At 36.5% G+C, this 16,832-nt stretch overlaps 1 protein-coding gene across 2 annotated transcripts in view; it reads right to left on the bottom strand.

Annotated features, from left to right (window-relative positions):
* Window positions 1-13: 13 nt before the first annotated feature.
* Window positions 14-16,832, bottom strand: part of LOC124637487 (integrin alpha-PS1) — a 78,250-nt gene continuing 61,431 nt past the window's right edge. Inside the window, exons 2-17 of one of the 2 annotated variants that reach the window (XM_047173993.1) lie at window positions 10,576-10,703; window positions 10,031-10,054; window positions 8,075-8,192; window positions 6,152-6,265; window positions 5,562-5,773; window positions 5,019-5,247; window positions 4,411-4,807; window positions 3,888-4,268; window positions 3,587-3,782; window positions 3,220-3,371; window positions 2,830-3,080; window positions 2,582-2,684; window positions 2,355-2,490; window positions 1,948-2,228; window positions 1,500-1,724; window positions 14-1,165 (exon numbers count right to left, since the gene is read on the bottom strand). In XM_047173993.1, coding sequence (XP_047029949.1) covers window positions 929-1,165; window positions 1,500-1,724; window positions 1,948-2,228; window positions 2,355-2,490; window positions 2,582-2,684; window positions 2,830-3,080; window positions 3,220-3,371; window positions 3,587-3,782; window positions 3,888-4,268; window positions 4,411-4,807; window positions 5,019-5,247; window positions 5,562-5,773; window positions 6,152-6,265; window positions 8,075-8,192; window positions 10,031-10,054; window positions 10,576-10,703 — 3,184 coding nt within the window. In that variant the 3' untranslated portion in view covers window positions 14-928. The remainder of the gene's footprint in view (window positions 1,166-1,499; window positions 1,725-1,947; window positions 2,229-2,354; window positions 2,491-2,581; window positions 2,685-2,829; window positions 3,081-3,219; window positions 3,372-3,586; window positions 3,783-3,887; window positions 4,269-4,410; window positions 4,808-5,018; window positions 5,248-5,561; window positions 5,774-6,151; window positions 6,266-8,074; window positions 8,193-10,030; window positions 10,055-10,575; window positions 10,704-16,832) is intronic. The other variant, XM_047173994.1, reaches the window with a different exon arrangement.

A 16,832-nucleotide genomic window follows, 5' to 3' on the forward strand; every position in this document is an offset into this window, starting at 1 on the left:
ATGAAACACGATATAAAAATGGCACAATTTTATTTCATCTAAAATGTACTATTAAGTAGGTATGTATGTAGTTCATAAAAGAAATAATCACAACCAGTGTTATTTAAGTAGTCAACATTTTATTTAAGGTATTAAATACTAGGAGATGGGAGGGTTGGCAGTGGAACTGGTATTCTTTTAGAAAAATCGTGTAAAATATATGCCTCTACTTGCAATAGATAGAAAATTTTGTACAAAATCTAATGACATGGAAACAATATTATTTACAATATAATACTAATAATTATAAAGCTAGTTGATACAACGAATTCATTTTAACATTTTATTCAATAATTTCATGCTGAATAATAGTGAAAGGTGAAGTAATGCATTATTTTATGAATCGTGTAAAAAGTCGTTAAATATTTAAGTACCTACCAGGACTTTTAAAAAGCTCTCATAATACGTTATCAGAAGTTTTAGTGTCCAAAATCAATTGTGACCAATTTCACTTATAAACAGGACAATACATCATTATTCCCTACACGTAAACTATAACATTATTACATTTTGTGACTAGTGAAAAATCTAGTCAAATTAAGTAGACATTTAAACTATTCATAAATAATAAAGGCAAGTACGTATTTACAGAAAAGTTAAAAAATAATACATAATCCATCAGAATATATAAACAAACAATCTGAAACATGTTCACATTACGCTAGAGAAATGCAATTACAATAAAACAAATATACCTATAGTACCGTGCGTCAACATCAACAAAACAGAACATAACTTTAGAGCATCACATACACACAAATTCCTCTAAGAAGACATCACAGTCAGAGATATTACATACTAAATACTTGTGCACAATAGTCGGTTCTATTTACACTCGGACAGCGTAGCCGCTGTGTAATGTTCTGTGTACCGCGCGGGTGACGGCGGGCTATCGAACACTGTTCCTGTCGCGTCCGATGAAGGGACTCGCTTCATGGTTGTTCTTCTCCAGGTTTCCGGAGAGCGTGGGGTCTGGCCGGCTGCGCTTGAAGAAGCCCAGCTTCCACAGTGCTAAGATTAACAGCACCAGCACTATGAGCCCCACTATCACCGATATGATGATCACCCACAATGGCACTTCGGTGGGCTCGCTTATCTTCAAGTCTGGATATGCGACCGTCTCCACCTGTGAAAGAGAATAATATATAATCATACCGCTACAGTAAAAAAGTTCACACAGTATTTAAAACAACACGATATCTGATTGTAGTCATTGCCATTTACACAAGAGGTCATATTAGGCGACAGTAGGAAGAGCTCGGGTTTCGATAACATGGTCAAGGTCTGCTCGAGTATGGTTGACCATATTGGTACTCAAGCTTGTATCGGAAACAACTGTCAAACCACTTGCCACTTAAAATTCCAGTCATTTCAATTAGTAATATCCCACTTAATAATGTGGAACAAATGATCTTTTTAAGTACTAAGCAAAATTTTATTATAACAGTAACCCAACTGACCGTAGTTCTATCATCAGTCTGTTTATTCTGGTGTATATTGAAGTGGGATGGTATGCTAATGTACGCGGAAGACGCGATGTTGACTCGGGCCGCCCTCGCGAACTCTTCGACGAGCGTGACGTTCCACAGTCGCGCGCGCACACTAATCGTACTCGTCTTCATACGACCTAACTTGTAGATCACGCATTGGAACTGGATGCATTTTGCTGTTTTTTCTTGACAATTCTGAAATATTATGAAGACTTATTATTAGTTGAATATGTAAAGAAAGCCTCAGAAAGATCTTGACGAAACCCTAATTCCGAATTGGGTTGTAAGAAATAATTCTGGATACTCAAAGTATATGTGGGTAGGTTCCAGTGCACTTTATCTGTAAGCTCAAAACTTTTCTTTGAATATTGCCAAACATCTGACGATATCATCCACGTATACAAAAGTCAACACTTACCAAATTAATAACATGTTTCCTATCTGTATAGGCTTCAGCCTTTACAGCATCTTCATCTCTTTTCCTTCTCAGGTGATTAGTGCTATAAGAACTAGAGCTGGAGTACTCTGTAGTCCACTTTCTTCTAGTTTCATTATGTGACTTCTCGCTCGAACTAACACTAAGTTTGCCCATAGTCAGTGATGGATCAATCTCCAAGTTTTCCAAAGGCTCCGATGTGCCTGGTCGAGTGGTTAAATTGAGAGGGTTGACCTCTCGAGCGAAACATTCTCCATTTTGATCTGTAATATTTGAAAATTCATTAGCATAGGAAGAAAGTGAATCAGCTGGAAGTGAATCAATTAAGACTGTTTTTTTGGCTTAAATGGGCATGGGTATTAGTTGCAGTATTTAACTCTCATACTAACCAGCTTCACCATCTACAGTGGGTACATCTTCGGGATAAAGTAGCCACTTTCCTTGTGAGGTGTCGGACGCGAGCTGATGCGGCCACTGTATCACAACCTGCACTGACGACACGTGCCATGGACCCTCATTGAACACCTGGCAAAGAAAATAATTAATTAATATCTATATTTATCATATACATATATTGATGCACATCAAGTTTGATAATATTTTCTATAATAAATACCTGATACGTATGGACCACCCTGGTTCCGATGTCATCAAAGTACGTCATTGCAGACTCTCCCTTAATTCCACCTCCATAGAACACTTGTTCTGGACGGGCCACACTGGAACATAAAAATTAAAGTCAGTTGAAAATAGTACATATAGTATATATTTTTAGCAAGTGGGTTTAAACGTTAAGTAGCACACAACATAATCATCATTACTCTATTCGAATTGGTCTATTCAGTGTTTTCAAAATTAACTTACCCTTTAATTAGAAGCTCAGCATTTTTAATAACTAGTGCTTCAACTTGTACGGGCGTCTTGCCAGGGTGTAGTTCCTTAGACGTGGAGTTAGCCCAAACAGTAAACACTACTGATTGGTCATTGTCTTCCAGAGCGCGGGCGTCGAAACGCATCGTGATTGGTGGAGAGCCTTCCGCCTGCTTCTTGAAGGGGTTCTCTAGCATGCAGGTGACGGTGGTCTTGTTGAAGCTTGTGCAGATCACGTGTTTGTCCTGAAATGAAAAGAACCAATTGTAGGTATTTAGCCATCTGTGAACTTTAGGGTCAGGTCTCATGGAAAATATAACGTATGGATTGTTAATTCCTACAATCGGATATGACTGGAAATAGTATATAGTAGGTAATACTTACGCTTATGTTTACTGCGATATAATGTAGGCTAGGCGGGTGGTTGACGAACAACTGAGCTTCATACGCAGACTCGCCGTAGTTGTCAACTGCTATAGACAGCTTTATTTCCTCCTCCTGTCCCAAAGTTAGGGCGTACTTCGTATTGTCTTTCGCTGAAATTATAAAATTATAAAAAAAAATTAAGGACTCGTAAGACAATAAATTGGGTGCAATAAGAACTAAACTCAACAACGAAATTGCTACGATAATTATGACAGGCGTCATGCTTAGAAAATCATCTCCATAAACTCGACCTTTATGATATTTCATTAAAAGCATATAAAGACTATAATGATGGCAATTTAATGATTTTTGATAATATTCTTACCCAAAGGCAGCAACAATTTGGGGTCGACAACGAGGTCGCTGATACAAACAGCATCAGCTCCGCAGTCGTTCAGGAAGTTAGCAGTGAACGTGGAACTAGCAGTGGCATTCAGAACAGGATACTGGTCTACGTCAGGGAGAGTTCCGGATTGAGAGTAGCGAGGTTCCGCGTGTACGAGCAGATAGGTCAGCTGGAACTGTAAAAAAAAAACATTATAAAATAAATTAATTGGAGTTGACCCTGTCGAAATTATAGATAATTCAGTTAAAAAAAAAACATTTATAAGATTTTTTAAAATTACCTTGATTGGCGTTTGTATATCCCGAGTATTATTTTTCAAGTACACAATATGTTCCCTACAATCTTCGACATCCCTACCGAGCATAATGGTTCTATTAACAATATTGCTCTTTTCAGAATCAAAGAAGACTCTTGAATATTTCTTTCCACCGGGGAAGGTTTCTGCTTCGATGACGTAGTTGAGGCGATGTCTGGTGGCTTGGCTAGCCTTGACCAGGGACTCGATGATGCAGCAAGCTTCGAAGTGGAAGCAGGTGTAGTTGGAGCTGGGGTCTCGGTCACAGCCGTGAATAGTGGGGTCGATGTTAATAATAGTGTTCGATGGTCGGATTGACGTCTTGATATCGATGATCGGTCGTGTTCGTATTAAAGCAACGCTGCTCTGAAACGAGAAAAGGAATTTAATTTATTGTACCTCATCATACAGCCCAATGCTTGTCAAATTGTAATTTTATAATTTTAGAACAGTTTGTGAATAGATAATTCGCACCCATCATGGCTTTATTAAAATAACTCCAACTTACATTTTCGTAAGCGCCAACTAATAAATCAGGGTATCCATTGGCATCTAAATCTACTCCTCCGGACAAAGCATACCCAAAGGTTCTCATCAAAACCGGCAAAGCTTCTGCCGTTATCACTTGATCAGGCTTGGAGTTCAGACCCTTTTCTCTATCTCCTAAATAAATGTACACCACACCATTCCCTTCGTAGGGACTTCCTATTGCTATGTCTTGACATCCATCTTTGTTTAAATCTCCAGCGTTAGCAATAGCAATACCGAACTGGGATTCTTGTTTGCCCGTCAATTTGACGTTATATTCTTGATGCAGACTCGAGTTTACGTTGAGATACAAGTAGACGGCGCCGCCCACGTCTCGTGAGAAGTAGAATGGCGCGCCAACTAATAAATCTGGTAACCTGAAATGTAACAAAACATAGAGCAAAACATGAATTCTATTACTGATTACATTAAAATGAAATCGAAAGCCGAAGTAAATAAAACAAATACATAAGTGGATCAACAAAAACAGTAAACATTTATTTTTTTAATATATTTGTACGCCTAAGAGGCCAACATGATTGGCTATACCTACAAGACAAACATTAAAAAAGAATAACATCAACATACCCGTCTCCATTAACATCAGCGCTAGCGACTTCGTACCCGAAGTTAGAGCCGAACTGTTCTCCCTTGAGCATCAGCGTAAAATTTAGGATGTTCAAGTCTGTCCTCCCCCAGTCTTCCGTAGCAAGCTTACTGAAGATCACCACCTGACCCGTGCCATGAGCTCGTGGTGCTCCTGCCACGTAAGATTCCTTGTCTCCGCCAAAGAATTTGCCACTGGATACTGACATGCCTGAAATTGAGAGGAATTTTGGTTAAACAAGGTTGGATAGACTAACGGGACCTGTGGTGGTGATATATTTATCATCACTATTTATTAATAGTGGCAGATCTGTTCTTTGTCAAAATTCTCTTCTTTACCGAAACACAGTCTGTAAGCTTTGAGATTCCAAGCTGTTTCAGTATGATTGGTTAGTGTTAGTTCAGTTTGAACACATTAGACAGAATCAAAACAGTCTATCGTTTCGTATTTTTCATTTCAAATACGTGGCTTATATTATAGTATTATTGTAAGGTCTCTGATCATCATCAGTGGTAGGCACTTACCTAAATAACTATACTTCTCGACCGGACTAGCGCCATCTTGCACAGGAGCCATATAAACGACGTTGTCTCTCTCCAGCACATCGTCTCTGGTATCCTGAGCGAAGATAGTGCCTCTCCAAGTGTAAGGCCCTGGACTGCCCATCAGCAGCGTGTCATCGTCCAGAAGAGAACTGCTCGTTCCTACTTGACAGAATCCATATTCTTCGTGCTCTCTGGAAAATGCAGAATATTACAAATAAGTAATGTGCTCAGCATTTAATGCTTGTAGCTCTGGACTAAGAGATTTATATTCGAAACTAAATGTGGACTCAGGGATGGCAGACTCAATAAATTACCGGCTGTCTACTAAAATATCTAGACTAATACTCTGAAATTATGGAACATAAATTAGCTGGCGGTGATAAGTTACAGTGCCGCTTTTAGTGATGATATATTCGTGAACTCCACCTCCTATCCTCGGACTTCAATCGCTTTTGAGGCATTTCTCAAGTTTCGGGTACCTTAAGAATGTAGTCCAAAAGGGCAGTACGTACTTCTGTGTGCTTTCATAGCAATATGTTTTGGTGGACAGCAAATATATGAAAAATTACCTAACTACGGATCTTCCTCTGCAAGGCTCCATGACATCCACTAATTCTAATTCGTTGCTAAGCGTGTAGCATAGACCTTGGCCGAATTGCAGCTCTCCCTGCTTGCGGATATATCTGTAAAATATTTAAAAATCATGACAACTAAATGAACATTACTTTCGTTTACTACGTCACAGAAATATCCGAGATCTAGGTCGCTAAAATATATTTTGATGACATTGGCCAACTAATTTAGATCAATCATGTAATGTGTGTTTGCATTCAATACAAAAGAAATAATGTGTTTCGTTGATTTTTCAAATATGCAAGAACCGAACATTAGTTACGATGAATGATGAATTAAAAATAATAGTTTAAAAAAACTAAAAAACACGCTTTTTATAGAAAAATAAACTAAAAAATAGAAAATAAATTTTAATGAATTTAAATTAAGAAAACAGTGTTAAAAATTTCAATGAATAGAAATTAATAATAGTGTGAATACAAAAAAAAAATATTTAAAAAAAGCGTGGGGTGCATGGTGTCAATAGTTATAAATATTTTATTGACAGATATGAGTACAGTGATTTTCATTTCGATAATATCTTAAAAAGCACCCCACGCTTTTTTTAAATATTTTTTTTTTTGTATTCACACTATTATTATATAATTTATATTCATTGAAATTTTTAACACTGTTTTCTTAATTTAAATTCATTAAAATTTATTTTCTATTTTTTAGTTTATTTTTCTATAAAAAGCGTGTTTTTTAGTTTTTTTTAACTATTATTTATTTTCTACTTTTTAGTTTGTTTTAAAACTATTATTTGTTTTGTAGAATTAAAATTCTTTTTAGTGTACAAAAATTTGTCAATATTAGAGAAAACGGCTAAAGATAATTATCGGAAATAAAAATTAACATCGAGTCCTGCCTTATCGACTGTAGAGAAAAATTCTAGAAAATTTTAATTAATTTTCTTACCTTATCGACTATAGATGAAAATTATATAAATTAACAAAAATCATATTTTGCAAATTGAAAAGCCTAGAAGTCGGTGTCTAATGGATGTTACTAAGTTAATTTTGCCACCGACTTCTAGGCCGATGCACCTAAAATTAGTTTTTTTTTTTGCTTTTTAGTGTTTTGGGAAGTCGGTTTAATTTTTTTGTAAAAAGGTTATTTATTTAAAGCTTTTCAGTGATATGAATAGTTGTCACTATCCATACATGTGGGAAGTTCTCATCAATACAAAGAATATAAGTCCAAACGAGGTAGTTTACAAATTCAGTTGTCGAGTTCCCTCGACTTTCTCTGGACTCCATCATCAGGTCAGCTCTAAACCTTCACTGTTGCAAAGGTCTTGTCAATAGAAATAATTTAAGCCCAAACACGAGGTAGTTTACATATTCAGTTGTCGAGTTCCCTCGACCCTCACTGGTCTCCATCATCAGGTCAGCTCCAAATCTTCACAGTTGAATAGTGCTTTTAGGCGTACACCTGAGTGTCAAGTTTTTACCCTATGTATGCCTACAACTTTTGAAGGTTGCCCTCGATTTCTCAGGGTTTCCATCATCAGATCCTGACCTGATGACTATGGGACCAACTGGCAGCTATTCCGAGTCGAACAAAAAAAGAATCACGTAAATCGGTCTATAAACCTCCGAGTAATCGATGTGTATGTGTAACCTACTCCTTTTTGGGAAGTCGGTTAAAAATGGAATAATTTTATCAAATTAGTGTATTGTCATCGGTCCTCAATAAATCTACAAAGTTTGAATGAAATCTGGCCGTTTAAAGTGGGTCAAAATCGCGCCCAAAGAAGTCGGTTACAAACCTACAAAGATACAAACATACAGGTGAAGCTAATAAAAAGCGTGTAAAAACAAGAAAGTCATAGTCATAATAATAGACTTAAGTATTAACAAGTCTAAAATCATACAAACCTGTGCGCACAGACGGCAGCCTTCTTCCCTGGACCCTGACTCCTCACAGACACGCCCAGCCATTGCCCCTCCTTGATCTCATCCGAGTATGGCCCAGTCAGGTGATCAGAATCCAAATCTATAGATTAACACATAGTCAATACGTGCCACTCTACCAACGCTGGCAACTGTTAGAAGCGTCGATTCAATTCATAGCAAAATTCAAAATACAATCATTAAATTATTTCAAAAAAAATAATCACATATGTTATTTCATATGGATCATGATTAAATAAGGTTTTTAGCACAAAGTTTCTTTTTAAAAGCTTAATTAGACACAAAAACAGAATTATAATATGTTCTTAGTGTTTACGCAATTCTAGAACACCATGTTATATAAACTCAACCCAAAGTAAATTAAAGTGAATCAAAACTGCAAAAAGAATACAATTTTAGATGCGTTAAACAAAGGCAACTTGTACGAGAGTATAATGGGTTGCTTTTGCTTCAAAACAGAAGTTTAAACTCAATACCAATAAGAAACTGATTTGGTGATAATCTTGGCAAATGCAAAGCATTGCAACCAGGCGTGTGTAATGCAAGAACATACATAGTTCTCAAAACTAACAGCAAAGGAATCTTGCAAATGCATCAGAAAATGATACTTTCTGTATCACGTTGCACAAACATCGTGCACTTGATAGAACATAGCATTTTGTATAAACATGCATCCCCTACTAGGTAACAAAACTTGAATGTTCTGTCATCAAACTAAAGTGATAAAACTCATTATTATTCGATACTTTTTATATCGGCACAAACAACACCACTTAGAACGAGCTTCAATCAATATGATAATGAGGTACCTTTTTTAGAACATAGCGTACGTTTTATCGCCGACCATGACTTATTATGTAATTAACTGTATTGGTATTATCCATCGTTTAGTGGTTTTAATATTGTTTTATCGATATTAAAAGTGTCAGTATACGTGATCAAAGGTGTGTTTGCTAAGGTGACGATATACTCCTGCAACCTGTAATGAATCAAGGTGATAACAACGTGAAGATACGGCTCAAACTTGTGGTCTCGGGTTAATGGACGTTATCGAAGACTACGTATGTTAATTCATTAATTAATATGTAAGTTATTCGGCCCAGCGTTACTTTGTAGTCTCTTGTTAAACTTATTATTACTCAAAACCAGACATAGATAGGTTTTGACCATTTGATTAGAATTTTGTAAGTGCATACTTTCCGCACATAGATTTATCCGAATGAGTGATACGTTAATAACTAATTAGATATTATAGCCAGTCACCTTAGTTTCATGTTACGAGTTAAGACGGTTGTGTGAATTTTCACCTGAGAATTAAAAATGTTTTATGAGATTCGAGGTTTGATTAAGTTTTAAGGCCTAACGAAGCTCTATTAACTTACACTTCTAACAAGCTCTAAATCTAAGTTCGTCGGAGTCTACACTAAATACGTTTTCTTTTGAGTTTCCTTCAAGTTCAGTATGTTGAACTGAATCTACTCTAGACAACGATCGGTACTAATAATACATTAAATAAATAGTTTGATACTTGGTAATCTAAAGTGCTGTGTAGCTCAAGCATGTGTCTTTGGTGCTGTTGCAAGCAGTTAGTGCTTTATATTATCGCAAATAGAATACATTTTCAGTTATTTACATTAATTTGTCATGACACAATCAGTAGTTAAGTAAAGTTATAAGTATTTTCTAAAACTGAAAATGTAATCTAAATACATAGAATCGTGAATGTGATGTTTGCAAAATAAAATTCAAACCGCTAAGTTAGTGATATCATGCGTTGCAGTATATATGACGGTCCAGCTGGAACTGAGCAGACAAGAGTTGACAATTAGTAAATCAAAAAGTACATTACAGCGATTAGTCGATTAGTCGAAGAGCAAAATGATTAAGAATAAAAGGAGGTTGAGACCACAGCTCACTTACTCGTGTCTATCTTGCCGTACTTCGCTGTTTGGGGCACCACCGACAAAAGACAACATTTTAGTTAAAACTTATATCGATATTTTAATCGATTAGAATCATGCTTGAGTATCGATGGACGTGTTCCAGCGTTTCCCTCGTTTGTATCTAGACTGTGAGAACACGCTAGGCTACTTAGCAAGTGTATAGCGAGCCCTAACTACAAAATCGTCTAAGTATTTCTATTCGTCTATGTGTGTATTTGGCAGGTTCATCTATTAGTGAATTTAAAAACAAAACACAGTGTGAGAACTCAAACTATTGTTTTATACTAATTAACTAAATTAGCACGTTTTTTAAACCATTGTCCTGTGTGAGACACGTTGTGTTTATTTACAGCTAAATTCTCTTTGAAAGTTGTCTGAAAAAGGAATATGGTAAAGTTCAGATGTTGGATGCAATGGCTGCATGTTTTTGAAGGTTTTCGATAGGTTCAATGCATAGTACGAGTAGTCTAGTATCTTCAGAGTAGTGACGTCACAACAAACGGTTGTTCACTTGTTACTCACTCCTTTTGCCGTCGGTGATGATTTGGACGCAGTCGGTGGGCGTTGAAGTAACACTACACTTCCATAGCGCGCCCGACTTTGTCGTGTTTGGCTGTAGATTTTGACCTAGTGGAGCACCAACCAGCAACCTGTAATAATAAAAAGGTTTTATTAACAAAAGTTTAAAAAATAAAGGTTTTCTTTCTTCGAACATATGGCTGACATTCATTCTCTCGCTTATAGACATCTTTTATATATGGAATTAGATAAAATACACAACATAGTGCAATAACATTGTTCTATTCATGAATTCTACTCATTACTGTTGAATTTAGATAATGATTATTATCAACAAGCAATAAACAGCAAGGAGTAGATTATCGCCGATGTAAACTGTAATGTTATTACAATAAATTATGTGCTCAATTAGAATGTAACATTCAAACGAAATAAATGACGGATAAATAACTGCCTCAATACAGGAGGATGTAATAAAAACGATAATTCTCTCGAAGAGTGAACACCATCATTAAATTATCCTCCCATTCATGAATCAAAAGGACTGAAGTTAAATGAAATCGTCACTGTCCATTGAGTTGGTATAACGAGACGAATATGATTGCGGTGCGTTAGAGGGCTTTCATTACGTCATTATGTCGGTAATGACGGCGGGACCGTCTTCTGCTTATACCTATGTGACGAGCAGACCGTGATCCTACGTAATTACGTAGAGAATATAGATAAAAATGTTTGTGAGATGTTTGATAAGAAAATTACGGATTATCACCGAATTGTAACGACTATGTCTAAATGACAGCAATGCAACGAAATTATTCGTCACGGAATATGGAAATTGTAAAAACACAGTGGCGAACTTCTGCATATCTTTGCCTGAATTTCCTTTAGTAATATTGTACATATTTGTCAATGTCCAGAATTCACATTTCATAATAAGCTATCAAACTAAATCGTGATCTTATTAAGTTGAACGGGTCGCTCGGGACTGGAGTAATTGAGCGTGAATACTCAAATACCATATTCGGAGGCAAAACAATCAAGTTTAGTGTTTAAATCAATATTTAAGGTACTAATGAACGTAACAAGTATTTACTAAAAACTGCTGGTGGGACTATTTACTGAGATTTGACTAACACACGAATATCATTCCTAATAAATTGAACACTAATTTCGGGTAAAATATTTAAGAATCACTTCAGCCTGATTACAGTTTTGATCTGCATATTATTCCTAACAGGAAAAAAGGAACAATCATACAAAATTAAAATGCATATATTTTACAGCCGACAACCGGCTTGACGTCGCATAAAATGAAGCTGTAAATAAACATGAGATGCACAACACAAGACTAAATTAGCGTAAATAATTATATGTTCGATCCTTCCCTCCTGAAGCCAGTCATGGCTTAATTAGACCCGCTACATTTGCATAGTAATGCTCGTGGAACATTCATTGTTTTCCCGATAAGGCTGGTTAACATTGCAATGGCCCTATGCACTCTAATGGATCTACCAATGGATATTCGATTTCATCACACCATTCAAGTGCTCATAACTTTTTCTTATACACATATTGTTTGAAATTAATATCTTTACTAGTTTTTTGTTTCTATTAATCTTCTTATGTCAACGTATTACAATTATCAATTTTTATATAAATAATGCAGGTTAAAAGGCGGCCGGTCCATCGATCATTTCGCTACGAATCGATTTAAAGCCGCGCCGTGTTCGATCACTCGATAGCAAATAACCGATTCGTATTCAATTTAACATTGGTCACGGGCAGCGGCCTCTGTGATTATACATACGTAGCTTCTACTGCATGCCCTTATGCATTTAAATGAACATAAATCATTACTAACCCCGTCGCGTGTCGTCTCTTACTTGACCGTATTAACAAGCTACTTTCGTGGCTATTAAGGGAACGCAACTTTAATAACTGATTTGAGTAGGTAGGCAATCAAAATGCAATAAGTTTATACAGTGTTTAACCTCTTTATAGGTTTGTAGTGGGTATGTACTTTAATTTCTCAGAATTCTGAATTTCATTGTAAATAATAAAATAATCCGCCCACGCGTTTTAAAGGTCGACGTACTCATAAGTAAGGAATAAAGGAAAGCTCTTACAATTAACAGCTCATTGTTTTGCTTTATGTTGCGACATTTCCTTATCTAAATATTTCGTTAGGACTAGGAGCGAGAAAGCTCCGCGTTCTAAATTTGAGTTGAACAAATAGCGCTTGTAGGGCGCGGGCGCCTCGGCCGGTGCGACTGGGACGTGCACGATTGTAAAAGCTCCACAATACTTCCGCGTGGGTATCAAATAGAAGACGATTCGTTTTTGTTATTGCAAAAGGCGATCGGTCAGACCCTCATGATCAATTTACAGCACAAAGGGCTCATTTATGGTGAAACGGTGTTCCGCGCCCACATAGTGGCGATCGATCGTGCCCTCATTGGGGTTACCCGCAGTGTGCGCCTACGCTGCGTGTCTATTACTTTGTACAATTGTTAAATTAAATATTATAGTGTAAAACAATATGTTTGCGAACTTAACCCGCGGCTTCCATTAACCAGTAAAATGCAAACACCGTCAACGTCTATCGAAGACCGCTCCTTGTTTGTGGCTCGTGTTTCGTATCCTTGGGCCGCGCCCAGCACTGTGAAGGGCGATAAATTCCCATCAACAACTTATCTATCTTTGACATCGACCGATAGTGCCACCATATTGCACAACCATTTAGATACCCATTACAGTAAAAATGCATTCTGTGGGTGGTCATCAATCTTTCTTTGAGAGCTTTACGGCTTCTTGACTTGTAAAGAATGTTTAAATGTCAAGTTGATGATATTTGGGGGACCAGATACTAAAATAAAGTTGATGACGTATTTGTAGGTGTGTCCGCACCAGGAAATAGTTTGATATACAACGTGTTGTTAAAACATGTGGCGAACCAGAGGAGTTTTTACGGTAACTGAATCTAAATTTTAAATCAACCAATCATTTCGAATTAATTTATGATCATCAAACGTAAGTCAATTGACCGCATGCCCAAATAAAATCTAAACAGTAATTGATTGGTCATGTCTTTATGAACCCAGGAGCTAAAACTTTGATCTTTTGTGAGTTGTATTCGATTAATTTGATTGCGTAGATCAAAGCGGCGGGCATCAGATGATGTGATAGCATAGCGCTGAATGGAATGCCTACACGCGCATTACGTGCGTATGCGCCGGACGTGATCACATGTGAATGAAGGAAAATGGGCGCTTTGTGTCATCGCAGCGTGCCTCATTTAGCTACCACAAAATGTATCAAAATTGTCTATTTAGTACCCACTTTTTAAATAATTTACTTATTAATATTCCTTGTCATCGTTCAGTCGTGCTTTTACTACAACATTATTATAAGAAATTGATATCGTCGTGGTTTAAACGAATCATTAAAAGTGTCTCGGTTATGTGGTTCATGCGGTATGAAACAGGATATATCCTCACATTAAAACTACATGCCTTCGACCAGACCAGACGAGCAAGAAAGTAAAAAAATAAATATGGAACCGGAATAAATTGTCTTTTTATTTAAGCGAATGAATATTATCTTCTTGGTGAATGACAAAAATTCAGGCACATAGTTTATTTAAAATCGCTCGAGCATTCTTTCTCCGTCGAGTTTAATCAACATAGCTCGGTAATAGCTTTGAGATATTCAGTAATTATAGGTATGAGAAGGCCTATCATTCTAGCATTTTCCATTCGAAATAAAAAATTTAGTAAACTACGGAATTTTAATTCATTATTTATGCAAAATAATTTGTTCACCGCATTTCGGTACCCGATGATATTCACTCGTTTTTTTGGAAGTTATTCGAAGCTTGTCCGTGTAGTAAGTTACGAGTGGTGACAGGGCCCGGAGCTGTCAAAGTGGCAGAGCAATCTCGCTGCCACCGCCGGTGGTCCACCGCAAACACGGGGCCGCGGCCATTGTCCAAACTTTATTGTCATAAGTGCCTACATGAGGTCGCTCCTCTATCTGCGTGTAACATCTACCCTTTACGGCAGACGGTTATTTAGTGGCTTTTAATAGCTGTGAAAGAAAATAGAAGTGCCATTTTACACTGCTGTCATAAACATCAATAGATTTTTTTTATGGCCATTTTCGGGATTTTATTCGTTGATGTAAAAGTGGGCTTTTTGTCAATATACCTGTGCAGTCGGCTAATATTATTAAAAAAAAAACATTTTTTGCGTAATCATTTTTCTCTTGACCATTAATTAAAAAGAGCAGCTTGTTTTAAAGTCTATTTTGTCAGTAAACGGCTTTCGATTGTTCGCAAAAGGAGCGCGCACGCGCCGCGCCGTGTGTGGCGCAAATTGTATGGAAATAAGCGGACAAGTGCAATGAGATTTGTTCACTGACCACTATACAAACAAATTGCTACAAAGTGATTATCATCCCCTTTATTTACTTTGATGTTGGACTCCCTAGTGCATTTAGAATTAACTACTAAGTGAATAGCCGAAGTAACTTTAAGCATTCGTGTATTAACTAGCTTAATTTTTACCTGTAAACGTACTATAACGTAAGTGAACTTAACCTAGAAACTATCGACGCTTCTAAAGTTTGTGTCCTTATTTGCTTGCTTATAAATATTACAGTTGGTACTAAACCAACCACAAACTTGTATGATTAAAAAACCTATTTCATATTCCTCCATCCCATTCACTGAGCATCTGAAGTTCGCATATGACTTCATAAACAATAGTTTTTATGTTGTCTTTAACCCGAGACGTTCGCTTTCCCGATTGTCTGAACCTTGTGAGAGCCGCAAAATATCTTAATTAAATGCAGACGTAAATACCTGACTATGTGCAAACTATTATTTATTACTCAGCTGAACTTTATGACGATGCCATATTGTTTCTAAGTTTATATCTTGTAGTGTGTAAGTGAAAACTGCTTTAGAAAATACTTTAGTGTAGTAAAATTAAGTTATTTCTACAGTCAGTCAGTCTTTAGTCAGTTTGAAAGTTGTTTTCAAGTAATAATTTTTTTCTTTGTCCAACTTGTATATGTATAAAATAACTCGCAGGAATCATTCACGTATCAAAGGTATTCAGTATTCAAAATGTAATTTACTGCTTTAATAAACTGCAATTAAACGAAAGCAACCTTCTAATCTAAGTCCTAAGGGCTCAATTTGTTTGATCGTGCTTGCAATGACACCTCGAGGCGCAGAATCCATTATGCATCATCTTCGGTGACATTTAGAATTTATTACCGTTGTCTAAGTGATGGAGGAGGTCTGAGCAACTAAGTATGACGAAACACAAGAAAGTATGAAAGTGCTTAGATTGCAATGTCACGACGCCATCGTAACTTACCGTGCGGCGTCTACGCAAGTCGCTTGTTTGTCTTTGTCACTCAATTTCTATCGGATTTGTTAAAATAATGCCTTTTACACGGAAGCAAAATAATGATGTTAGAAAAAACCTTTTAAAACTACACTTACACAATAAGCACACTTTTGCTTTTTAATTTTTGCAAAACTGTTTGAAAATAGAATGGGTTAAAAAAAAAACATTCGTAAAACTAACTGTTTCTAGAAATTCCAGCCAGTGCTTGCTTTTTAGTAAAAAAATAATATTCAAAAAATATTTAACACTAAAAAAGAAAAATACTATGAATTTAATCGATTTGCCAATATTGGTGGCACATTGGTGGTTGATTTTTTTGAAAATGGAACGAATATAAAATAGGTTATCAAATTTTAATTGGCAACATATAAAAGTTAAATAAATCCTTTTTATCCTCACCTACGCCAATTAAACGTGTCTATCAAAGCTCACAATAAAAATTATATATAGGACATAAAAATAGCATATTATTTCTTGTGTAGAAATCGCTGTCGCCGTCTCGTGGTCGCGTCGGTATCGGTGGCAAGATCGCTCATTAGCGCCGGTCGCCGATACCCGTGGCTCGTGACTGAACCATGTTCTTCGTTACTGGCTGCTCTAAGTGTCACAGCCATGTTTTATAATCTTTCATATATCATGCACGCCTCAATACGAGGCCTTTGACCCGCTTTCTCGCGGTTGCAATGACGCGAAGTTATTAATTTTCTAAACAAAGAGTTTTTAACTGGGCTCTACGGTTTTCATTAGACGTTGATACGTATTCAAACAAATATCTTTAAGTTTCTTCTTTCCTTCATACTTATCCCTCATTAACAAAGTTGAAAAAGATTTGAGTATTAAAGT

The sequence above is a fragment of the Helicoverpa zea genome, chromosome 16, assembly GCF_022581195.2.
Source record: "Helicoverpa zea isolate HzStark_Cry1AcR chromosome 16, ilHelZeax1.1, whole genome shotgun sequence".
NCBI classification, from domain to species: Eukaryota; Metazoa; Arthropoda; class Insecta; order Lepidoptera; family Noctuidae; genus Helicoverpa; species Helicoverpa zea.